The 24976-nt window shown below is 40.9% G+C and overlaps 3 protein-coding genes across 5 annotated transcripts; 2 read left to right on the top strand and 1 right to left on the bottom strand.

Moving 5' to 3' along the window:
- Nucleotides 1–3209: 3209 nt before the first annotated feature.
- LOC104453746 (54S ribosomal protein L51, mitochondrial) lies at nucleotides 3210–7453 on the bottom strand. Of its 3 annotated transcripts, none has more exons than XM_010068368.3 (4): nucleotides 7310–7453; nucleotides 6848–6927; nucleotides 4010–4116; nucleotides 3210–3843 (listed from the first exon to the last, which is right to left on the bottom strand). In XM_010068368.3, the coding sequence occupies exons 2-4, from the start codon at nucleotides 6925–6927 to the stop codon at nucleotides 3671–3673; spliced, it is 360 nt and encodes a 119-aa protein (XP_010066670.1). In that variant the 5' UTR covers nucleotides 7310–7453; the 3' UTR covers nucleotides 3210–3670. The 3 variants fall into 3 exon arrangements, with proteins under 3 accessions (XP_010066670.1, XP_010066669.1, XP_010066672.1); XM_010068367.3 differs by having other exon boundaries at nucleotides 6848–6958; nucleotides 7310–7438; XM_010068370.3 differs by lacking the exon at nucleotides 7310–7453 and adding an exon at nucleotides 7157–7288.
- A 1866-nt stretch (nucleotides 7454–9319) lies between these two features.
- LOC104453745 (ATP synthase subunit beta, mitochondrial) lies at nucleotides 9320–13593 on the top strand. The gene is made up of 9 exons (XM_010068365.3): nucleotides 9320–9915; nucleotides 10980–11055; nucleotides 11149–11237; nucleotides 11360–11477; nucleotides 11560–11663; nucleotides 11759–11917; nucleotides 12036–12260; nucleotides 12341–12652; nucleotides 13157–13593. The coding sequence occupies exons 1-9, from the start codon at nucleotides 9403–9405 to the stop codon at nucleotides 13268–13270; spliced, it is 1710 nt and encodes a 569-aa protein (XP_010066667.1). The 5' UTR covers nucleotides 9320–9402; the 3' UTR covers nucleotides 13271–13593.
- Nucleotides 13594–21555: 7962 nt separating this feature from the next.
- On the top strand, nucleotides 21556–23345 carry LOC104453744 (probable mannitol dehydrogenase). Its single transcript, XM_010068364.3, has 5 exons — nucleotides 21556–21732; nucleotides 21851–21964; nucleotides 22059–22572; nucleotides 22669–22822; nucleotides 22979–23345. Exons 1-5 carry the CDS (start codon nucleotides 21635–21637, stop codon nucleotides 23179–23181), a joined length of 1083 nt encoding a protein of 360 aa, XP_010066666.2. The 5' UTR covers nucleotides 21556–21634; the 3' UTR covers nucleotides 23182–23345.
- The last annotated feature ends 1631 nt before the right edge of the window (nucleotides 23346–24976 follow it).

The following is a 24976-nucleotide window of genomic DNA, read 5'->3' as shown; positions in this document are numbered from 1 at the left end:
CATAAAAGTTGAGGATATTTATATCACAGTGAGTATACTTTGAAAATTTTTGTGGCATTTGCCCTTTTTATTTTCGATCCAAATCTCTTCTATATATACACTTCTTGTGAAGAGAATCAAATAAGGGTTTTTGTTTGTGAATTACATCCCAAGTGCTTGAAGTCATGAAAATCTTGCGTTAAGATTCTATGAACATCTTGAGTTTATTCGTGAGGAATTATGAGCCTAAACACTGTGTAAAATTATTAGATGTAATTGAGAAACAATAGAATTGTTTGAGTAACTCGAGCGTAGTTATAATCTCCATTGATATCGCTTGATTTATAGTGAAATTCTTTATTGCTCTCCCTATGGATGTTTCTGATATTTGATTTATTTTCTTGTTTTATTTATTTTATTGTTTGAGTGCTTGCTTCCATAATAAGAGTGTGTTTGCTCTTATTGCCATTGAGCATACTTTATATATGAGATAGTTTTGTAAGCTATATAGCTTAGCTAGGTGATGACATATTGTGGAATGACCTGGTTTGATAGGAGCGGAGAGCAATTGTAGAAGGAGTGGCTTCTAGTAAACTTCTAGGATGGCAAAAGAGGCAGAAATGAATTAAACTGTGCACCGAATAGAGGAAAAACCATTTTAATAGATATACACATGCGCACGCACTGGAATTAACTAAACAATGTGACTCTTGATATAACAAAGTGGAAACACTTGCAAGATGGGTGGCCTCCTAGAAAGTACCCACTTTTAAAAATAAACTGGAGGCTTGGTGACCGGCCAAAGAGGATAATATCTCATTAAGTTAATCTAAGGCATCACAATATGGTATTGGATGATGAACTAGACAAAAGCTGGTGGACCTATAATGACCCAATTTAGTGAGGGCAAGGCTTGAGGACTTGAAAAAGGAGCGGCTTCTAGCAAGCTTTTATGATAGTAAAGGGTGGAATGAGCCGGATATTCAAGAGCGATTTTGGAATGAAAGTAGGAATTATCTCATAGAAATGCCCTTTAAGGTAATGACAATGCTCAAAGTTAAGTGTGCTCAGATGAGAACACTCCTTGGATGGATGACCTTTTAGGAAAATGTCAACTTGTATGTCAAACAATAAAATCATAAGACTCAATATGAGACGAGCCAAAACAGATAATACCTCGGTGAATTAATCTAGGGCATCACATATTGCTCAAATTTCCTATAAAGAAAGAAGAATATCAAATAATTGCATGAAAATTTATTGAATTAGATTCATTCATGTTTGAGTAATTTTTATCTTATCAGAGTAAACTTTGTTTGTATAATTAGAACTATCAATAATGCCCGACTGAACCCTTTTTTGGTGGGTATTTTCAGGTCAGGCATCCTTCATGTTCGAGTAATTGTTTAACATATGGGTATCTTAAGGGATTTGGTCTTAAGGGTTTCCTTCGGTAAACCGAAATACACTTGAATGAGTTTCACAAGTAAAATTTTAGTGCTTGAAATAAAACAAAATACATTCACATCAAACCCTAATATATGCCCTCTTAAAACCTGGTACCCAAATTGGACCGACCTCACTTGATCCGGGTTTTTTTTTTTTATTGGATTCTATGCGTTTTGGGTTAGGTTTGGGTTAAAGAGAAAGCACATCTCTAATGGATCGGGCCGGGTATCATGGAAACCAGACTGTTAACACCCCACATATAATAATGTTTTTTTCAAAAATGCTCTTAAGAATAATGTTTGGTGAAATAAGATATTGATTTATTGAATCGGTATGTTATGTAACGTTGCAGACTTTGAGAAAATGGTATTGAATATCGAACCAAAAATCCTACCAAATCAACTGATTAGTATAAATTACTGTTCAAGCATTGAGGCCATGTAACGATTTTTTTTTTTTTGTTTATACTTTAATTTTTTTTTCCTTTTTTAGCGAGCCAATCTTGTTCGACACAATTCAATACAAATGTGGATTGGAGTAATTAATACGATCCATCAAAATCAATTGCACAGATGCGATGTCATGCTTTCATCATTCGGATTTGGGTTAAAAAAGAGGTGTCTAGACACTTCCTAAGTAAATAAACGAAAACAATCACAATTTCCAATAGATTAACTGCTTCGAAGATGGACGCAATTAGTAATCCTAGAATCTAACGTATCCTCCCGAGGCATATTTAACAAATGTCCCGAGAAGACTCGATTGTTACATCCTTGACATTAGGAACACCATCGAACTTTCATACTTTGGGTTCATAGTTACAACCATACCGTAGCATTCACCGAGGCTAGTGATACTTGTATATTTTGACGTTAAAATAGCGGTAGTGTAATTCAGCATCGAAACAAACGGACTAAGCACGACCGTGTTTAGTGCTGCTACGCATCGTCGGGAATCCCAGTTTTGAGAACTCTTAACCACGAGAGACCGTGACTTCCAAAGAAGCACCCACGAGCCAAACCGGCCGCAGCATCGGTTGAATCGGGCACCTTGACGTCTTGCTCCAACCACGGCACGCAGGTTAAATAAGTCAATTTGGTTCTTGCCCCCATCAATCATATTGGAAACGTTTTGTAGGTGCCGACACCAAAAATAACATATGAGAAAGGGTCCCACAATAATTTACTAGAGAGAATTGACTACGTGCTACCCACTTTAGCCACAAAAATAGCAAGTCTGCAGGAATATTAAACATTCTCACATTGTTTTGACTATCTAGCCAACCAAAACTTGTACATTTGCTTTCCTATGTGAACTCATAGTTCCAAAATTAATTGTGGCAATGATACAAATGAAAGCTACGTATCTTTGAAAAAGGCAGGCAGTTTTGTTAGTACTCACGTGATAACGAGCCTATCACGGTTAAGGACAAAAGACGAGCGTTCTAGGAAGTGCTTCCCAGAGTCATAAAACCAAGCTAGCAAACAACGTCATGTGATCAAGCCACTGCTGCTTGGTACGATGTTGGACCCCAACACCAATCTCAAACACACGTCCTTGGAATTTCCCAGGATTGGTTGAAAATGATTGCTCCCAAGGCCCTAAATCGGATTGGAGTAAAACATACCCGCTCCACGGGTCTCCTGGAATGGATTCATATGCAAATTCACCACCTTTTATTAATCTCGAATTGCTATCTAGAGGATGATCGCGCCACAGTTCTGTCCTAACTAGTTTATCAACCATGACCCCTAGGAAAATAATGGAGAATTTACCTGCTTTTCAAAAATAAAAGAAAATCCTTGTAATGCAGACAATTGCACAAGAGCCGAAGCACAACCGCAAAAACAAAACATTTTCTTTCTTTGGAGTTCTCTTCCACAAATCAGGAGAACTCGCTCTCAGTGCTGCTGAATTCTCGCACGCTAAAATGATGTCCATAGCACATGCTAGGTCTTTGTCTCTGTCAAATGACCCTAGCTTCCCTACTTATTCACCCCCGAAGCATTTCTCAAAAAAATAGAGAGAAAAGAAAAGGATAACTAGAAAAAGCCAGAAGAATGAAAAATGCACCAACCACGAAGTGAAAGCTGCTGCAGTCCTATTTAATGGAATTTATAGCCTCTAAACCATGACAACAACTTGTGCTTTAAATGGACCCGACATGAGGTCATCGATCGCAAAATTACAACGTATGCCGCAGTACTCCAAATCAGAAATCTTTAACCGGTTATTTCGCAGCTCAAAACTTGACAGCAGTCGTCCACGTACCCTGCACACTGGGATGCTTTGTCACATGTCTCGTCTTCAGCTTCACAACTTTTCTTCCCAGTGCATTCCTTAACCTGGTTGCATGTAGGAGGATGTCCTCAGGGCTCATATTCTTCACGCATATCACCCGCTGGTTCTTGTTCTCTGCAAATCCAGACAAACAGAATATTCACTAAGTAGCATACAAAACTTCCCCCCCTTTTTTTTTGGTAATTTAAACTAACGTGAAGGTCACATCGAGGTTAAAAAATATCGACCAATGTACAGGGGTCATCAATAGAAGGTTAATGGGTTGTGAGGAGAGACTTACTATAAAAGGCCTTCAGATGTGGATGCTGGCCACGAATGAGTTCAGTGGCAACTTCTAACTGAGGGTTAACCTCCTTAAATGCTGGCAGATGAGACTCCATAAATGCCCTGCCAACATCATCAAGAAGATAAATTGCTAATATATGGTATTGGAACCAACAACTCATGCAGGAATTGACCATTCGCTAAGGGATGGATCTATCAACCCAAAAATAATTTTAACCAGTGAAGAACACCTTAAATAAACAGTCACAATGTGTGCTTTGTATCACAACAATCCACATCACCAAAGATTTGCGAAAGTTGCAAAAGCCAATGGTCGGCGAAGCTACGATGCTCAAGAAATCCATGATCCAGACTACTAGCCCATCACCCGTAATTTTCTATCTAAGCCTACATATCTTAATGATTCATGATGGAGATGTGCAGATTGTGACAAAGAGAGCGGAAAGGTTTAATGAAGATAACCAGTGAAGTTCATTTTCACAATGACAAATTAATTCGGGATTCAAAATCATTGATTGAACCATACTCGAAACCTACTTATAAGTATGCTAAAACTTGGCAACTTGAGCAGAAAGCAAAAGCCAGAACCCTATGGGTCTACAATTAGCATGTTCATGTCCTAGCCTTCATGTCTTTCAATGATATAAGGTTGACAAGGAAGAGGGATGGAAATCCAGGATTAAAGCCCAAAGAGCAGTGGCCTCAACAAATTGGGCCAACCCTGTTCTCCATTTTTTATTTTCATTTGAGAGTCTGAGACTGCTTATGCTTTCACCCCATGCTCAAAATGAGGGGATTATAAAGCAAAGAGTTTATCTGGAGTGGAATTGCAAAAGGGAAAGTAAATCTAACAAAAGGTGAATCCATGCTCGGTTACTATCATACAAAGATACTAGTTAGACAATGCTTCCATCCATTGCAGAGGATAGCAAAAACAAAAGGTTCCTCTAAATGTCTCAATTAGTGAAGGAAACATAACTGCTATAATGCTGTTTGTAGAAAGCAGTGTTAATAGTGAAGTCCATGTCCGTTATGCTTTTATTGATCTTTTTCCATTTCTAAGTTAAAAGGGAAAAGTTAATGGTTATACTATAGTCTTATACACATATATTTGGACAAAACATAAAAATATTTTAAACAGTGTGGGGAAGAGGGATCAGATTCACTCATGGAAGTCTAAATGCTAATAAAGCTGGAGAGAGATAACACGGTGTGATTTGGATTTTCAGAATGCCTGCCACTTACTGATGCAAAGTGGAACCTCTTTGCAAAGCCTTTGAATCAATCACGATAGTCATCACAGGTTCAAAAAGAGACAAGACAAGGATGACTAAAGAACAAACAATTCTCTAGGATAACTTTCCCTCTTTCTAGAAATTCCTGCCAATTTGAGTGTCGACATACATAACCCCATTGGCAAAATCTCATAGTGAAACTATAGTAGTGTAAGTACACTATTTATCCTGGTAAGAGCAGCATGAAAGTGTGTTACTACAGCCAATGTTTTTAAACCCAGACTGGTCCAAGAACCAGTCTTCACAGGTCAAATGGTTCAATCAGTTGACCACTGCATCAATGAAGTTGGAAAACTAATAAACTTATATTGTAAATATTGAGTATGCAACATTAGCAGCAAAAAGGAGGAACACTCACTCTAGTGGATAAGGTGTTCTTCAATGTACAAGAGGTCAAGGGGTCGCTCACCACCTACCCCCACTAATTAGATTTTTTCACCATGTCAACAAGTCAAAGCTCCAGTCAAACCGAAGGCCAGTTTATCAGGTCAAGCGATGGAACCAGGTCAACACCAGGTTTGACCGGCTCTTGACCAATGGGTGGATGAGAAAAACTGGACCGGATCATGGTCTCCCAGACCAATCAGGTGAACCAGCCAGTCCAGTTTGGGTTTGAATACATTGAAGACAGCTGCATGTTTGCATATCCTACAGGTACAAACTAGATGGTGTACTCAACATGGATCAACAAGCAGTATTGTGGCTTAATTGATTGTGGCAATCAACACAATTTTTGTCATAATTTCCCTATCTTCCATTGATTCCCTCCGCAGCTTCCCCCCCGTAACCAAGTCTTCCTTTCCAAAATATTTTATATCATTTAAAAGTAACACTTGGTGTTTCGCTCGCCTAACTTTTAAAAGAAAAGAAGAAGTAACACTTGTGCAATGTTGAATCGTTTTTCGTCTCTGGTCAATTTTCAAACACACCACAATATCCAAAGAACCATACATATTACATATTCAATAGATAGCAAGCCCTCGTAGATGAAATCCCACCAACTTGCTCCTTCCTAAACATATCTGCCCTTTATAGTTTCTTTCCTGTAGGCAGAAGCTTTACTTATCTAGCTACCTCAAAAATCTAGAGCCCCATATCTTCAGCAACCACATTCATTCGAAGCCGCGCTATGTGCAACTAACTTCTTCCCTTGGATCCAGAACCAAAGCCCCTCAGCCCCGACAGAATGTAAAAGAAAGTCCTCCACAAACTAGCACAACAAAGAGGCCACCCCTGGAGGTAGTAGGCCTCCATAATCTGCCAGGCACCCATCCAATACTTTTGCGTATACCCAATCCCGCCCATTGCATTAGCACTTAAAAAAGACGAGACAACCCATAGAAACGATACCCACATGGTTTTATCTGCTGAAAGTTTATCAGCGGAAGCAAAGACTTTCAGCAGATAAAACATTAAAAAGCCGAGACACGACTTGAATCTTGACAACCGATAAACAGAGTCTCAGGGCACAGCACTACTCCAAGAGCTCAATCTCAGCCATCAGCTGTATCCATGTTCGCTTAGAAAAGCGTGCATACCTCATGCCGCGGCTACTTCCTCCCCAGTTGCAATAGCTTACAATCAGCTTCTGGAGCTGCCAGACGCCCCTCAAAGCCATCTGAGGAACCCAAAAAAGAGCCGGATTTCACCTGGGTTAACGCGAATGAGCGCAATCAATTGAAAGCAATACTAGCCAGGGAAAATTGCTCAACCAAAAAAATGAAATTCCCTCACATCATCTTGGTTCCCAAAATCCGTGCTCATTCAGCAACCCCGAATATCTTAAACCCACAGAACCACCCCTCCCCCCAAAAAAAAAAGAACAAAAACTCGAAGAAAGACAGGACCTTTAGAAAATGGGTCACTAGTGCTGTAGCTCAACAGCTAATCACCAGAGATTCCGCCACTCGACAACGGCGCTAGAAACTAAGAATCAGCCCCAGCATTCGAATCCCCAAAAACGCGGAGATTGAGAAGGAGAGTGGAAGGTTGGAACGAACCTCTCTGCTTCGCGGCTCTGCTCGTACCAAGCTCGACGTGCAGCGACGGAGAGAGAGAGAGAGAGAGAGAGAGAGCACAGGGGTTTGGGAAAGGAGGGGTTTGGGGGATTTTGGGTTTTTGCCCTAATATTTGGAATAGAGAAAAAGATTGAATATTTTCGTAGAAAATCAACGTAGAATTATTTAGTTCCGGACTCTATGGGAGCGCATGGATTTATTTCTGTCTTTTTTGTTCAAAAGCAAAAAAAAAGTGTTTGTTTAACACGATTTTGAAACAAAGTTAACGCGTTTGGTAACGTTTGGTCAGGGAATAAAAAATGAACGAAACAGCGTTTGGTTAAATTTTATTATTTTTTGTTTCTTTTAATTTTTTAAACATTTTTTTTTTTTATTTTCCTTTCTTTTTATTTTTTTCTTTTCTTCGGCCGGCGGCCTCGCCCGGCCACGGCGAGGCTCGCCACCCACTGGCCGAGAGCCCACTGGCCGTGGTTGGGCGAGGCTCGGCCTCGCCTTGGCTGGCGAGCTCGGGCTCGCCCGAATCCGGCGAGGCCGAACGTCGCCGGCCCCGCGAGCTCGGGCTCGCCGGATCGGGCGAGCTCGAGCTCGCCCGACCATGGCGAGGGTCGGCCTCGGGGGCGGCGACGCTCGGCCTCGCCGGATCCGGGCGAGCCCGAGCTCGCCCGGCCCAAGGCGAGGCTCGGCCTCGCCGGATCGGGCGAGGCCGAGCCTCGACGGCCGGTCGCCCGGCCATGGCGAGGCGGCGACCAAGCCAAAATGAAAAAGAAGAAAAAAAAAAAAAAGAAAGAAGAAGAAGAAGAAGAGAGAGGAGTGATTTTTGTTCCTTTCGAGAAGTGTTTCTCAGGAGAAACAACTTTTTTTTTCTTTTTTCTGTTTTATTTTGTTCCGAACAAAAACAAAAAAAAAAGAACAAAAAACGCAACCAAACGCGTTTTTATTCCTTTTTGTTAAGGGAACACTTTCCGTACATGAAGTGTGCCGGAAACACTTTTGGAGTGTTTCCATGCACGCCCTATATATTCATTTTGACCTCCTATTAAGCTTAGTTCTCCATTTTTTTTATTTTTTACTTGCGAATAATAATAATAAGTGTAAATTGCATCGAATAAGTTGTAATTCCATCATTTGGCTAAGCATTTCTTGTACATCGAATAATTTCGTTTTTCACCTTATTCCTTTTGTGTATAAGATGAACCTTCGCCGACTATTAGGCAAGGTCACCACTTGGCCTAGGTACAATGACGATCCTTGTGTCGACCATGAATTAAGTGACATGTGATCCCTTTTTGCTGGTGAGCTCACCAGTAGACAAATTAGCCTAATTTGCATTGATGTAATTGCTTTCCTTTGATAGGCATGTTTGTTTTTGTTTGATTTAAATGTTGACATCTTAGTATTATAAAGATATAAGGAATTTCATATTTTTTCATTGGTGAAAGGTGCCCTATGGACATTACCCTACTGGTGACAATCGTGTTGTAGTATATTTAGTTTGAGCCGATACTACTTAATATGTTTCAAAGTGTCGGAATTAAATACGTTCATCACATGAAGTAGCAAATGTCTATGTCAAAAGTTAAGTAAAGATCCGCTTAATTTGTGGCCTCATGGACTTTTGAATTTTCAGAAAGAAAAAAAAATGAAAATACTTGACTTATGAGATTGAGATTAAGTAAGAAGACTTAAAATAAGTTCTTTTTTGTTTAATAGAACAATCGTTAGATCCATGGTTAATGTACTAAATTATTTCTCGCACCCACTAGTGGATGAATGGCATGCTTAATAATAATGTAACCTTTGTCTATATTTCAATCATCAAATTTTTACATAGTTACATATAATAATTAAGGTTGTAATAATTCAAGATTCAATGGATTGTTTTTTTTTTCACTTGAATTTTGCCTGAAATGCAGGAATGGTAGTTTTGTCCCCCAAAATGACCCCTTTCTCTCTCTTCTCTCTCTCTCTCTAGTCTCTACACAGTCCATAAATTGGGAGCTGAATCCCTACAAAAAAATTTCCTCCTTTTTCCCCACTCCCCCGTTCTCACTCTCAGCCCCTCACATCCCTCCTCCATGGCGTCGCCGTCCTCGCGCCGGCTCCTGCCGGCCCTCCTCCGCTCCGCCGCCCTCCGCCGATCGCCGTCGCGGCCCTCCTCCTCTTCCAACCCCAAATCCGCCCCCTTCTTCAACTCCTCCTCCGCCTCCCGCCACCACCACCGCCCTTCCCCCCACGGCTACCTCCTCACCCGCGCCGCCCACTACTCCACCTCCGCCGCCGCCGCATCGCCCCCTCCTCCCCCCGCCGCCGCGGCCAAGGGCGCCGGGAAAGGCAGGATCACCGACGAGTTCACCGGCGCCGGCGCGATCGGGCAGGTGTGCCAGGTGATCGGCGCCGTGGTCGACGTGCGGTTCGACGAGGGCTTGCCCCCGATCTTGACGGCCCTGGAGGTGCTCGACAACTCGATCAGGCTGGTGCTGGAGGTCGCGCAGCACTTGGGCGAGAACATGGTCAGGACCATCGCTATGGACGGGACCGAGGGGCTCGTGCGCGGTCAGCGCGTGCTCAACACTGGCTCCCCTATCACTGTAAGTTTGACTTTTCGATCTCTCTCTCTCTCTCCCCCCAAATCACTTGGTGTGGATGTATGCGGGCTTGTCTTTGTCGATCCTTGTTGTGATCCGGTTTTGCGGAGAAGCAATTGTTTGTCGATGCGAATGTCCCCCTCGCTTGACCAAATGTTAACGTTATTGTCCGATTTTAAGGGTAAAAATGGTTGATTTCGTTGCGGTGGGTGGTTGAAGACTGGACTGGAGTGATGCAAATGATACGGATTTTCTGTGTAAGTGTGGGATGTTGAGTTGGAAGTCTTGCTCTTGTCTTTTATCTTTTACATTTGGAAAGTCAGGCTTTTGGTGTACAGTTTTGTGCCGAGGTAATGTCCCCCACGCTTGATCAAATGTTAACGTTATTGTCCGATTTTAAGGTGAAAATGGTCGATTTCACTGTCGTGGGTGGTTGGAGACTGGACTGGAGGCGATGCAAATGATACGGATTTTCTGTGCAATTGTGGGATTTTAAGTTGGAAGTCTTGCTTTTATCTTTTATCTTTTAAATTTGGAAAGTCAGGATTTTTTGGTCTACAGTTTTGTTCTGAGGTAATGCAGCTCAAGAGGTGATTTTCCTGTTTTTTTTTTTTTCCTTCAGCTAAGAGCTGAAGCCTGAAGAAAGATGATAATTTGTGAAAAATAGAAGTTTCACTAATCGTGCGGTTGACGGAAAGCAATTCTTATGTGGTGTTATTCCATACATACTACCCAGTTACTTCATGAAAAGAATTGAAAGATTCACTACTAGGCTAGTACAGCAAAGGTTGTGGAAGTGAACCACTTTTGGTTGACTGTTTCATTTGAGCTCCATGCTTTTTGCCCTTGATGAATTCTCATGGAGACTTTTTTTTCAAACCGCCTTTTGGTCTGTCAGCAATATTTCCTCCTGTTTAATTGGAGTGGCATTTGTTCGTTTATTTTGGGGTATATTTGCTTTTAGTTTGATTGGCCCATTCCATCCCTTCTGCTGATTCACATGTTCAATAAATTTGTATTGTATATATTGATCTAATACCTTTGCGATGCTTCCTATTTTCCTGTAGGTACCTGTAGGTAGGGCTACACTTGGCCGCATCATCAATGTTATTGGAGAGCCAATTGATGAGAAAGGCGATATCAGTGAGTAATAGAGAAATGATGAAGTACACGCTTGTTCCGACTGCTGCTTTGATTACATGATGTTAATGGGTGAGAATTTATCTTGTTTGACAGAGACGGATCATTTTTTGCCCATTCATAGAGAAGCTCCATCTTTTGTTGAGCAAGCAACTGAACAGCAGATTCTTGTCACTGGTATTAAGGTATACAATTTTATATAATAACCCAATGGTTATCTTGAACTTCTTTTAGACCCATATTTTGTCAGATATGCTGGTTTATGTATGTGAGTTTCAACAACTGCACTGCTGCTTTTCCCCTGCAGGTTGTGGACCTTCTCGCTCCATACCAAAGAGGTGGAAAGATCGGGCTATTTGGTGGTGCTGGTGTAGGCAAAACAGTGCTTATTATGGAACTTATCAACAATGTTGCTAAAGCCCATGGTTGGTTTTCTTATACCACATGTCTTAAGGTGCAGGTTGCATCTTGTTGTTCCTATATGATGTCTTCATTATGCTTCTATAGGTGGTTTCTCTGTGTTTGCTGGTGTTGGAGAACGAACTCGTGAGGGTAATGACTTGTACAGGGAGATGATTGAGAGTGGTGTCATCAAGCTAGGTGATAAGCAGGTGCTTAAATACCAACCCTATCTTCTTTCTTGTTGCTCGTCGGAATGCAAGAATCATTAGGGACTGTTTTGCTTAGTTTTACCTTCAATCTACAGGCTGACAGCAAATGTGCTCTTGTCTATGGTCAAATGAATGAGCCTCCTGGTGCACGTGCTCGTGTTGGGCTCACTGGTCTGACTGTTGCTGAACACTTCCGAGATGCTGAAGGGCAAGATGTGCTTCTTTTCATCGATAATATTTTCCGATTTACCCAAGTAAGCATGCACGTGAAAGGACATAAGAATTATGTTGCTTTGTTTCTCTAACTGTTGCAAGAATGGTACTGTTATGATGCTTTCGATTTTTTTACTGTACTATCAATTTATTCTGCAGGCCAATTCAGAAGTGTCTGCCTTGCTTGGTCGTATCCCATCTGCTGTGGGTTATCAACCCACCCTGGCTACTGATCTTGGAGGTCTTCAGGAGCGTATTACAACAACAAAGAAAGGTTCCATTACATCTGTCCAGGCTATTTATGTCCCTGCTGATGACTTGACAGATCCAGCTCCTGCAACCACTTTTGCTCATTTGGATGCCACGACTGTCTTGTCACGACAGGTTTTGGTTTTTTCTATGCTTATTAGTATTTATCCAAAATGGTTCTTCCGATGGATTGATGACTTGTGACTTTTGAGCAGATATCTGAGCTTGGTATTTATCCTGCCGTCGATCCCCTAGATTCCACATCCCGAATGCTCTCCCCTCACATTTTGGGTGAGGATCATTACAATACTGCTCGTGGAGTGCAGAAGGTTCTTCAGAATTACAAGAATCTTCAAGATATTATTGCAATTTTGGGAATGGATGAACTTAGTGAAGATGACAAATTGACTGTTGCTCGTGCTCGTAAAATTCAACGGTTCTTGAGCCAGCCTTTCCATGTTGCTGAAGTGTTCACGGGAGCCCCTGGCAAATATGTTGAACTGAAGGAGAGTATTAACAGCTTCCAGGTAATATATATTCCCATTTCTTTCCTGCCATCAGTTGATCTGTGTGTTTCCTCATAACAAAATCTAGGGGTGATACAGAAGAGGATGATTTTAAATTGAAAAACTGTTGATGATTTTTTATTCATCTCATTCTAAAAGCTCAATGAACTTACTGGAGAGAATTAACTGGATTTCTATGTTGGACTTTCATTCTCTAGTCTTATCATAAAACTCCTATATGCATAATTAGCTGGCAAATAATTCACTAATGTAGATATCCATGTATTTGTTTGAATTGAGCCTTAGTCGTCATGCCAGTCTGATTATTTCCGTATGTTTCTAGCATTGTTTAGGTCCTAGAGTTTACTTATGTAGGTTTTGGTCTTTTGCTTGTAGGATGCACATGTCCTAATTCTTAATTTTTCTTGCGGAATTACCATTAATATATCACTTGTTATGATTGGTAAATTATCGTGTGCATTTGTTAATTGCTTTGTGCTTTTTCTCCTCTTAATTTGTTGGCAGGGAGTGTTGGATGGAAAGTATGATGATCTATCAGAACAATCCTTTTACATGGTTGGAGGCATTGAAGAAGTTATCGCTAAGGCAGAGAAGATTGCCAAGGAATCTGCTTCTTAATCAAGTCCTCTCTTTGCCGGTTCTTTTTGTCCCCTTCACTTTGTAATTGCAGGAACCAGCATATTTAAGAGATAATTGGCCTGCAAGAGAATTGCTTTCGGATCAAATTTCGGGATCTCTCTTTCTTAATCTGATTGCAGAGTGTGAAAGAGAAATGGAGTTGAGGGCCTCCGTTGCTATGCCCTCTTTCTTCTTGTCACTCAATAAGCCAGGGAATGACTGGACGTGTATATTTTTTGCTTTGGTTCTGGGCATATTGGATATCGTTAACTGAAGAAATTTATTTCACTTCATGCTGTACTGCAGCGTTTTCCCTCTTGATATGCCATGCATGGTATCTTCTCTCTTTTCTCTCTTTTCTCTTGTTATGCTCAGGCATATGATCTGGCTGTCATATGTGATAACCGATTGCATTGAGTGCAAGCATTTGCATGTTAAGACATCTTATACTGGAATTGCAATAAAATGTATATTGATTCAACATGTTCCCATGGAGGAATAGCTCCTCAGGACAGACATAAATGAGTTTTCTTGTTGCTTGTCAACTAGCACTAGCATTCTTTTCTTTGCAGATCTTGACTTGATTTGCATTTGAAACATCGGAAACCAAATTCAGTTTGGAATATTGGAAATGCTTGCGGTAGGACAATTTTATCTGCACTGACTTGTGTCAAAGGAAATTTACTTTGGAAGCATCTTTTTTTCTTGACTAGAAGTAAATTTTGGAACCTCTCTAGGTTAGCGAAACGAGGCATCCTTGAGAAGTGTTCAAGCCTTTGCGGAAGCCTCTGAAAGAGAGTACTGGTAGTTTGCGCGGAATGCCTTTCATTGTTGCTCTGAGATGGGATGGGCAGAGCCTCATGTCTGCTGGTGTACCTAGCTTTGGAGGGGAGTAAATCTCTTCTGCTACTACAATGCTGAAGCAATTCATCTTCATTGCCGACTCCTTGACTTAAGCTGGACTCGGGATGAAAATCGGGAGATTGAACGAGTTGACAGGGTCTTCCTTTACCAGCCACTGCAACAACGGTTATTGCAATTGTCAAAAAGAGGGTATCGTACCGCTAACCAACTTAAATACGAAATACATAAAATTCTAGGCAAACCGGCATGAGACTCTACCTCTGGCATTTCAAGTTTATCTTTGTTGTTAGTTGCCTTATTTCACTCTTCCATCTCATATTTAAAAAGTCCACTGTTCTTAGAAACAGAGCTGCATTAGCTTGTGAAAATTCAAAACGAACTTGGTTCAGTGTGGTTTTATCATTGACATGTGTGATAAGTATACGCACAGAAACTGTTTGTAGTTTAAAACGACGCATGAACTCCACAATGAACAAGCTTCATAGGGCTGAAATATATATGTCATTTTTAAGTATTGGAAACTTATCCCTCTGGTCATATCTGCAGGCACATTCCTAAACACTCAAAACACATGCACCAGCATGAACTCAGAAGCCACTGTGCCATTGGTCGGACACGGCATCAGAATTACCAGCAGCCCGTCCTCCGCCATCTCGTCTGATCTTGCTTTGGAAAAATCTACATACCATATCCCCTTCATTCAATGTGTGAGAACCGACCTTCGTCACTACCTCAGGAACCTTGGTCAGCCAGTGAAGCGCGAAAGCTGAGTGTGTCAAATTCATTGAAGTGGCTGGGAACAGTCGGCCATGGAAAAACCCCAGAACTCCTGCCGCCATATAAGGGCGATCTGGCGGAAGAGCTTGGAAGAGGGTGTTGAAGTCATTGACGGATTGGTCACTGAATAACACTTGGAACTCGGGAATCTGATCTGGATCCTAGGTCCGCGTTTGCGTATGCAAGGTTTATTGCATCGATGATGGTGTGCATGCAGGTGAATGTGTTTGGTCCAACTGAACACCCGAGAGCAGCGATGCGGAAGACTTGCTATGCGGCATTAGCCAGTGGAATCGTCAGCTTTTCTTCGATGCTATGCATTAGCAAGAGCTTTGCTTGCTCTGATCGTGCTCCCTACAAATAGGAAGTTGAAACAAGCATTGATTTCGTGTTTAGAGATAGCAATTCCTTTTATTCAATGAAGCTATAGAGAAATCTTGGGAGAATTACCAAAAATGTCCTAAACTTATTACAGTTGTACCAATTCAGTCATAAACTTTTTGTTTTTGGCCAATTTAATCCTAAACCTTTTATGATTGTGCCAATTCAATCCATCTGACCAAAATTAGCCATTAGCCGGCTGACGCTGACATGGACGCCGGTAGGGGACAGCCGGCCGGAGAGGCAATTTTTATTTTTATTTTTTGAATTTTTAAATATATTTTAAAAATTTTTTTTTTCATCTTCTTCTTTCTCTGGCCGGCAGACAAGGGTCAACGAGGTTAGCCTCGCCGGCCACTGGCGAGGCTCGCCTACGCTGGCCAGAGGCAAGGGCCGGCAAGGGCGAGGCCTCGCCAAATCCGGCGAGTCGGCCCACACCAAGGTTGGGTGAGGCCGAGCCTTGCTAGATCCGGTGAGCTTGGCCCTCGCCAAGGCTGGGCGAGGCTACCGTCGCCAAGGGCTACGGTGGAGGCGGGGAGGGAGAGGATGAGGAGGAGGAGGCGGTGGAGCGGTTGCGGAGATGGGGGCATTGCTCCAGCGCTAGAGAAACGCGACATCCCCGTTGTTGTTGTCGCCGTCACCGTCGCCGTTGCCGTCGTCCCCGCACTCGTACACAGATCTCCGCCCTACCTCGCTCTCCCTGCCGCCGCCGCCACAGCCGCAGCGCCCCTCTTCACCTCTCCGCAGCCACTTCGCTGCCTCCTCCTCCTCCTCATCCTCACTCCCCGCCTCCGCTGCAGTCCTTGGCGACGACAGCCTCGCCCAACCTTGGTGAGGGCTGAGCTCGCCGGCCACTTGCGAGGCTCGCCTGCGCCGGTTGGAGGCGAGGGCCGGCGAGGGCGAGGCCCTGCTAGATCTGGCGAGGTCAGCCTTGCCTAGCCTTGGCGAGGGTCGAGCTTGCTGGATCTGGTGAGGCTCGGCCTCGCCTAGCCTTGGCGAGGGTCGACACGTCGGATTTGGTGGGGCCTCGCCCTCGCCAGTGGCTGGCGAGGTTGACCTTGCCAATGGCCGGCGAGGTTGACCTCGCTAGATCGCGAGGTTGACCTCGCTAGATGCGCAAGGCCTCGCCCTCGCCGGCCCTCGTCTCCGGCTGGCGTGGGCGAGCCTCGCCGGTGGTCGGCGAGGCTGACCATTGGCGGCCGGAGGAAGAAGAAGGTGAAAAAAAGAAAAATAATTAAATTTTTTAAAAAAATTAAAAAATTCAGAAAAAAAAAAATTAAAAAATTGCCTCGCCGGTCGGCTATACCTCGCGGCGTCCACGTCAACACCAACTAGCCAATTTTGGCCGGATAGACTGAATTGACACAATTATAAAAGGTTTAGAACTAAATTGGCAAAAAAAAAAAAAAGTTTAGGACCGAATTGGAACAATTATAATATGGTTAGGACTTTTTTGGTAATTCTCCCGAGAAATCTTCGTGCATAAGCATGTTGAGAAGATATGCGCCTCTATTTCTATTATGTGAATGTGTTCTTTTCTATCGAACATAGGGATGATGTATACTCCATCGGTACAGTACAATTTTTAGGAGAAGGTCAATTTAAAATTTTCATTTAGCCAATCCCCGAAGTTTTAGTAACATAAAGTATGCTTTCTTTCATTTTTTTCCCTTGCGTTTTATGTTAATGCCTATGGCTATCAACCTCATCGAAATCATATGGAGAATGCATATATTAAGTTAACAAGTAAAACTATTTGATGTTATTTTGAACTAATTTAAAATCATATAGCCAGATCTCAACCCCTAAAGCATCGAAATAGTTCCATAACCCATAAATAAACTTGAAATCTTTATCCATAAGATATCCAAAACTCATATTCATCAACCGCAAATTTTAAGATTTTTTCTGATGTGTGATATGGAATTTATAATTGAAATTGAAATTTACTGTTTTATGGAATTTATCTAATATAGGGCTAACTTGTATGGACTGAGTAAAGCTCAGCTTGTGATGAGAGATCTTGTGGTTGATAACTTTACAAATAGTGCTAGTCTTTTCTCTAACCCAAATACACAAATAACCTCATGGAAGGAGCAACTATTGAAAGTAACTCGTGAGAGGCAATTTCATTGAACCAATGATATAGAGGATAATAGAAAAGAAACACTTGAAACCTAGATCATCACTAATTTGCATAAAAAACTATGGATTCCAATACTGTGTTCTACATTCTAACTATGGAGATCTTGAGGTGCCCTTTTTACAGTTTACATGTGGTATAAGAGTAGCCATAGTCTTGGTCTAGAATGTATGGATTTGGCCTGTTTTCATGAATTTTTTGTCGAGAAAAAAAATAATTTTGATCACATAAATAGATTGACCTCGTCGAGACAAGCAATTTGGTGGGTGGTGCGCCTTCAGGGAAGCTACATGAGCCCCCATGCATAGCCACTCATGTTTGCGTTGTGCCGACATGCGTAGGTGTCGCCTAGCGTGGTTGACATCATCGTGACTAGAGGTAGGCATGGTTCTAAGTTAGAACCTGGAACTTGAGAGTCAGACTAGTGGGAACCTATCAAGTTTCAAGTTCCAAAATATGCATGATAGGTTTTAGGTTTCAAAATTTGGAGAATCTATTTTGATGGGCAGGTTCTAGGTTTTAGATCAATGGAACTTGGAACTTGGAACTTGGAACTTGTAACCTAGAATAAGTGTTTGTGTCTTTCTTGGACTATTCTTCGCACGATCATACTGTATTCTATGGTGTTCGATAATGAGTGTATAATATGAAATCACTAATCCGAGCTTCCATTTTATGACTAAAACTTTTACTTTATTAATACTTTATATTTTTTGTGTCTTAATATAAGTTATGATTTGTAAATTATTACAATAAGGGGTGGTTATTAAAGGTGTTAATTTAATGTAGTTGTTCAACTAATAATAAAAGTGGAATCTGAACCTGTTCTAACGGGTAGGTTTCAGATTTCAGGTAAAATCTGTATGGAACTTGGAATTGTTCACCTCTAATCACGACATCAACGACCCGCGGCGCAGGCTGATTCGGCTCGTTGACCCAACTTAGTTGTCCATTGATCGAACTAACTGATCATTGACCAGACTGGTTGGACCAATGATTTGAGCCAGTTCAAGCACGGTAAGTCTGTGCTATACGTGTTGTGCACTTCAGCGGCGCGTGGGAGTGCATCCAGGCTTCGTTCGTAGAGTTCTTGGTACTGACATTCTAGTATAAAAAAAATTATATAATATGGTGTATCTATTTTAAATGTTTGATGCTTTCAATGATGTGAAAATATATACAAAACCCTCTATACATGCATTTTTTAAGGGTATTTTCCTATATTTCTTTATGGTTTTGGAAATACAAATGTCGGTTAACATGTATATCATCACATACAGAATGTGTAGAGCACAATTAATTGATTTCATGTATAAGGTTTAGCACGTATTGTTGGATTAATATGGCTTCGAAATGGGTTGAACAATGAAATCAGATCGAGTAAAATAACTTGGACTTTGAGGCATGATATCACTATCATTAATGATTTATTTGTCTCACAACGTTGCTAATGGTCACCGGAAAAAATCCTCAAGGATACAACAAAGTCTCGAATGAGAATGCTAGATAGCAATTCTAGTATTTCTCCAAGGTCTCTCTAGGAAACAATCGAAAAATTGGCTGCAGTTTTCAGAAAGAAGACTCGAAAAAGACCACCTTTTTCGTTCCAAAAATTGACAAGTATATATATATATATATATATATATATATATGAAATAGTCTTGCAACTCTTTGTGAAAATTGCCAAAGAGTGAATAAACACGTCCTTTAGAAAATTGTTTGAATAAACAAATGCGACTCTTCGGAAGAAATCGAAAACCGAACAATTACAACCCTTCGGAAAAATTTGCAAAACCCAAATAAGTAAAATAAAAGGCAACCTTTGGATTGACTAAAAAAAATAACAAAAAATAAAAAATAAATAACAAATGGATTAGTGCTAATTAATCCGTGGGCGCGCAAGCGTGCTAATTGCGCACCCGCACGCGGGTATGGTGGGGTCTAGCCCTACTCAATCATTTTCGTTCCGAAAATTGACAAGTATATATATGAAACAATCTTGCAACTCTTTGTGAAAATTGCCAAAGAATGAACAAACACGTCATTTAGAAAATTGTTCGGATAAACAAATGTGACTCTTCAGAAGAAATCAAAAATTGAACAATTGCAATCCTTTGGAAAAATTTGTAAAACCGAATAAGTAATTTTTCCAAAGATTGTCTTAAAAAGACAAACAAAATTCGGAATAATAATTAATTTTTTTTAAAATAAAATTTCGAATTTTCATTTTTTATATTTCACTTCCGAAAATTCTCAAAATAAAAGGCAACCTTTGAATTGACTAAAAAAAATAACAAAATAAAATAAATAAATAACAAATGGATTAGTGCTAATTAATCTGCGGGACGCAAGCGTGCTAATTGCGCACACGCACGCGGGTATGGTGGGGTCTAGCCCCATCCAATCATTTTCGTTCTGAAAATTGACAAGTATATATATGAAATAGTCTTGCAACTCTTTGTAAAAATTGCCAAAGAATGAACAAATATGTTTAGAAAATTGTTCGGATAAATAAATGTGACTTTTCGGAAGAAATCGAAAACCGAACAATTGTAACCCTTCAGAAAAAGTTGCAAAACCGAATAAGTAATTTTTCCAAAGGTTGTCTTAAAAGACACAAACAAAATTCGGAATAATAATTACTTTTTTAAAAATAAAATTTCAATTTTCATTTTTTATATTTCATTTCCGAAAATTCTCAAAATAAAAGGCAACATTTGAATTGACTAAAAAAATAACAAAATAAAATAAATAAATAACAAATGGATTAGTGTTAATTAATCCGCGGGCGCGCAAACGTGCTAATCGCGCACCCGCACACGGGTATGGTAGGTCTAGCCCCACCCAATCATTCCTTCAACTATAAAAAAGATATCCCACATTTTCAAATTGGCCCACTTCCTCCCATTTTTTCTATGTGGGATAAAGAAAAAAACACTCATTTTGTTTTAACAAACAAAAGTCCAACATGTATCAATGAATATTAGGAGCTAAACCACCGTCTTCCCATCATTTTAAGCAGCCTATGAGCATTATCCAGCTCCTCAAATCTACAGTTACCACGAATTACAGAATTGCACGTGATGAGGGATGGAGGGAGCTAGTGCTCGCAAAAGAGTTCTCCGAAATGATATTCTCCTCCCCGTTCGAAAGTTAAGGCCGTTTGACCCGGCACCATATTGCTTTTTTATTCCCAGCTCGCGTGTCGGACTTGATAATGTCCAAACAATTCGGAAAGTCTTCAGAAGTCACGTCTATGTCATAATCAACAGAGACGAAGAGACACCGACATATGAAAATTTTTCAACATTAAAGAAGTCACGCATGTGCGCTGTAGCGTAGCATCAAGATAACGCCGCAGTACTATCGCTCATGATCCGAGAAGCGGGACGGGACATTTGTGGTGACACGAAGACCATAATCGCCATGAAGAGGAGCGCGTGCAGAGGCCTGGATTTGCTAGTCAAGTGTTATTATATAATACTAGAGTTCAGCTATCATTAATATAAGCCATCGTTGATGTCTGGTGTAGTCTTTAACATTGGAAAAAAATAATCCTATTCACATTTTAGGTAATTTTTTTACAAAAGAATATCGATATTTCAGAATTCATATTTTGGGATTTCGTGAATGTCCTACCTTATGTTGGAATATTTTGAGGTGCAGAATTTAAAATTTTAAAATAAGTTAAAAAAAAAAACAGGTTCTGGGTATAACGTGGCCGAATTCGGCAACTCTCATCGGTTAATTAATTGGTATAGCAATGTTCTAAATAACTGTGTGGAAACGACACCCAGCCGGATTTATGTCGTCTCTTCTTTGCGCCGCCAGAAAGCAGAGCAGCCACAGGTAGAAAGGGGGAGAACTTTCGGGCAAAGGTTGACTGGTCAAACAAATGGGAGAACTTTCGGGCAAAGGTTGACGCAGGACGTCCGGTGAAGTTCGCTCACTCAGTACGTCATCTCCGCTTCTTCCTGTGTCTTCTCGAGCCCTAATTTTATACTGACGCACGCTGTCTGGCTCAGTTCGCTCACCCAGTGCGTCATCACCACCGCTTCCAGTACCTTCGCAAGCCCTATATATGTACCAACGCTTCTCTCCTCCCCTCTCATCAGCGCTCTCTTCGCATCTCAAAACACACAGATAACGCAGTTCTCTTCCAGTTTGAGATTTAAGCCGTGCTCGTCAAGCTCAGTGAAATGGCAATGTCCACAGAGAATGAACATCCAGTGAAGGCTTTTGGATGGGCAGCCAGAGACACTACAGGGCATCTCTCTCCCTTTAGGTTCTCAAGAAGGTAAACATCTTTTGGTTTTCTTTCTCTTTTGGTTGATTCTTATTTTGGGTGGCGCACCTAAAAATTCAACCGAGGGGAACATCTTTCTTTTCAAATTCACTGATTTTATGTTTTATAGGGCCACTGGAGAAAAGGATGTAACTTTTAAGGTATTGTATTGTGGTATATGCCATTCCGATCTCCATAATATCAAGAACGAATGGGGAATAACTTCTTATCCTGTAGTGCCCGGGTATGAGCTTTCAAAAGCACCATCCATTTCGATTCTCTTAGATAAATAATACATTTTAAAGCCAATAATGACACAGATTGACCATTGTATGCAGGCATGAGATTGTAGGTATGGTTACCGAAGTAGGCACCAAAGTGACAAAATTTAAAGTTGGGGACAAAGTAGGTGTTGGGTGTATGGTCGGATCATGTCGCTCTTGTGCAAATTGCAAAGAGGATCTTGAGAATTATTGCCCCGAAATGATCTTGACCTATGGTGCAAAGTACTATGATGGAACCATCACCCATGGTGGCTATTCAGACATCATGGTATCGGACGAGCATTTCGTGATCAAAATCCCCGACAATTTGCCTCTTGATGGTAGTGCTCCTCTCCTCTGTGCCGGGATCACTGTCTATAGTCCATTGAAGTACTACGGGCTTGATAAGGCCGGAATGCATTTAGGGGTAGTTGGGCTTGGTGGGCTCGGGCATATGGCTGTAAAGTTTGCTAAGGCCATGGGTCTCAAAGTGACCGTCATCAGTACCTCACCTAATAAAAAGAAGGAAGCCATGGACCTTTTGGGAGCTGATGCATTCTTGGTTAGCCGCAACACAGAAGAGATGGAAGTAAGTTATAGTCACAACATATTATTTTCTTTGATGATGTATAGGGATGAGGTTAACTGAATGTAGATTTATTTTATTATCTTTTATTAACTGCAGCTTGCAATGGGTACAATGGATGGTATCATTGACACAGTCTCAGCTGTACATGCTCTTTTGCCTTTGATCGGTCTCATGAAAACTAATGGAAAGCTCGTCATGGTTGGTGCACCAGAGAAGCCACTAGAGCTACTTGCTTTTCCACTTCTCATGGGTAAGCCTAAGCAAGTCTTTTGTGTTCTATAGTGCTTTGGAAAAGAAAACTACCTTCGTAATTGGTGTTTATAATTGAAACGATTTTAGTTTTTGTAGAAGACTAATTATGAGTTTCATGAATGCGAAAAATAGTAACAAATAAGACCAATGACAGGTAGAAAGATGGTGGGAGGAAGTGGCATTGGAGGGATAAAAGAGACGCAAGAGATGATTGATTTTGCAGCGAAGTACAACATAGTCGCAGATATTGAGCTTATTCCTATGGATTATGTGAACACTGCCATGGAGCGTCTATCAAAAGCAGATGTTAAGTATCGATTTGTCATTGACGTCGCCAATTCATTGAAGCCTTTTTGATGATGATTTTGATGGATTACTACTTGGCTAAGCATAGATGAAGATTTGCCTTTGCCTACATTGTTATCTCAAATTCATGTTTTACAACTAAGATTTTGCTTCTACTTAGTATGGTGATATTACTTCATTTTCCCTTTTGGAATAAGGTCGATTCTTTGTATTAATAGCAGCATTGTTTTTTTTTTGGTAAGACAAATTGTCGGGGATTTTGATCACGAAATGCTCGTCCGATACCATGATGTCTGAATAGCCACCATGGGTGATCCTCAAAAAGTATGCAATTTACATAATCACAGGAGTTTCTTTATGTGTTGTAAGTAATCAAGCACTCAAGGTCGGTACCCTTCCTCAACAATCTTTTTGTGACTGTAAAAGAAAAAACTAAACAATTTGATCGCATAACAGGAAGTTTCAAGATCCAATATCACATTTGATGATATGAGTTGAAGGATAATTAGGGCACTTAAATGATAGCCCGTCATTTTGAGCCCATGATAGGGTCCTATATTTTTTATACGGGAAACCAGAAACACATTGGCTTGAAAATAATTGAAAGATTTTGGGAACTATTGTCATGCCCCGAACCTCAAGCGCACGCACATTTTTCGGTGGTCAATAAAATTGCGACGTTCCCAGGACGCGTTGCTGACCCAATCAATTATGCACATGCGGAAGTGGAACAATAACCCTTGATAGCAAACATCATGTGATAGAAAAGCAGGACAAAAAACTTCACAAAACACACTTTTATAAACAACTGAGTTTATACACAAAAGAGTATAATAAAAAGGGGCTAACTCAAAAAGAAGAGCTACTAGGCTATCTAAGCACTAGACTTCTTGTCCATGGGCTCAGGGGGTTTAGGGTCTACCATGACACTATCGGGAGTGTTGAGATCCATCGGGTGTGCTGCTTCCCACTGCCCGGTCCCAATGGGAGGCCCGTTGAAACCTAGTAGGGGACCCTCTCGACCCCCTTGTCGAAAGTCGATGAACTATGCTATGAATCGGTGAGGTACTGATTGAGGTAGTCCCTCGTTGACCCATACCACAGACTCAATTAGCTCCCGAGCCAGGGTGGTCCCGGGAATGAGGATGTAGGTGAACTCGAAATCCATCGTCTGCGGGACCCCATATCGCACTTGGCGCTCCTCCATCTAAGGATATGAAAAGGTTAAACCCACAACGGGGTGAGACAACGTCTTAGCAAGTCTACACAATATAATTGACATATCATGTGATTTTAATGATAAATTGCTCATCTTCAAATAAGAAATTACATGTATATAGTAAACGTTAGACATAAATTCTTTATCATTGGTATGGGAAAGTTTCAATAATTCAATTAGGTTGTGACATTCAAAGTGGCATACTTAATTGGGTTTGAGAAATATTGATCTTATGTAGTGGTGAGATGTCTCACATTCTAATCATAGTCATGCTTCCAAAGGAGGCAATCGTGTATTGATTCTTGGAGGGACTTATGCAACAACATATGGTGGACTTATGCAACCCAAAAGTGCATACTCCAAAATATTGAAATATATTGGAATTTATGAAGCTTAGAATATATTCTTATGATCGCTATTATGTGAAAAGTATACAGTTATATGCCATGTTGCTTTTACTAGAGTTATGTCCACCAGATGATTCCACAATAATTAACACCCTATACCTCTTCGTTACATCTTTCAAATTACAAGTGAAAAAAGATTATATATAGGCAACATAATAGCTATTCATGAGCTCAAATTCAAATTACCAATAAAGTATGCGCCAAAACTATAAAAACTCTA

This window comes from Eucalyptus grandis, chromosome 6, assembly GCF_016545825.1.
Source record: "Eucalyptus grandis isolate ANBG69807.140 chromosome 6, ASM1654582v1, whole genome shotgun sequence".
NCBI classification, from domain to species: Eukaryota; Viridiplantae; Streptophyta; class Magnoliopsida; order Myrtales; family Myrtaceae; genus Eucalyptus; species Eucalyptus grandis.
This window is presented reverse-complemented; position numbering and strand designations above follow the sequence as displayed.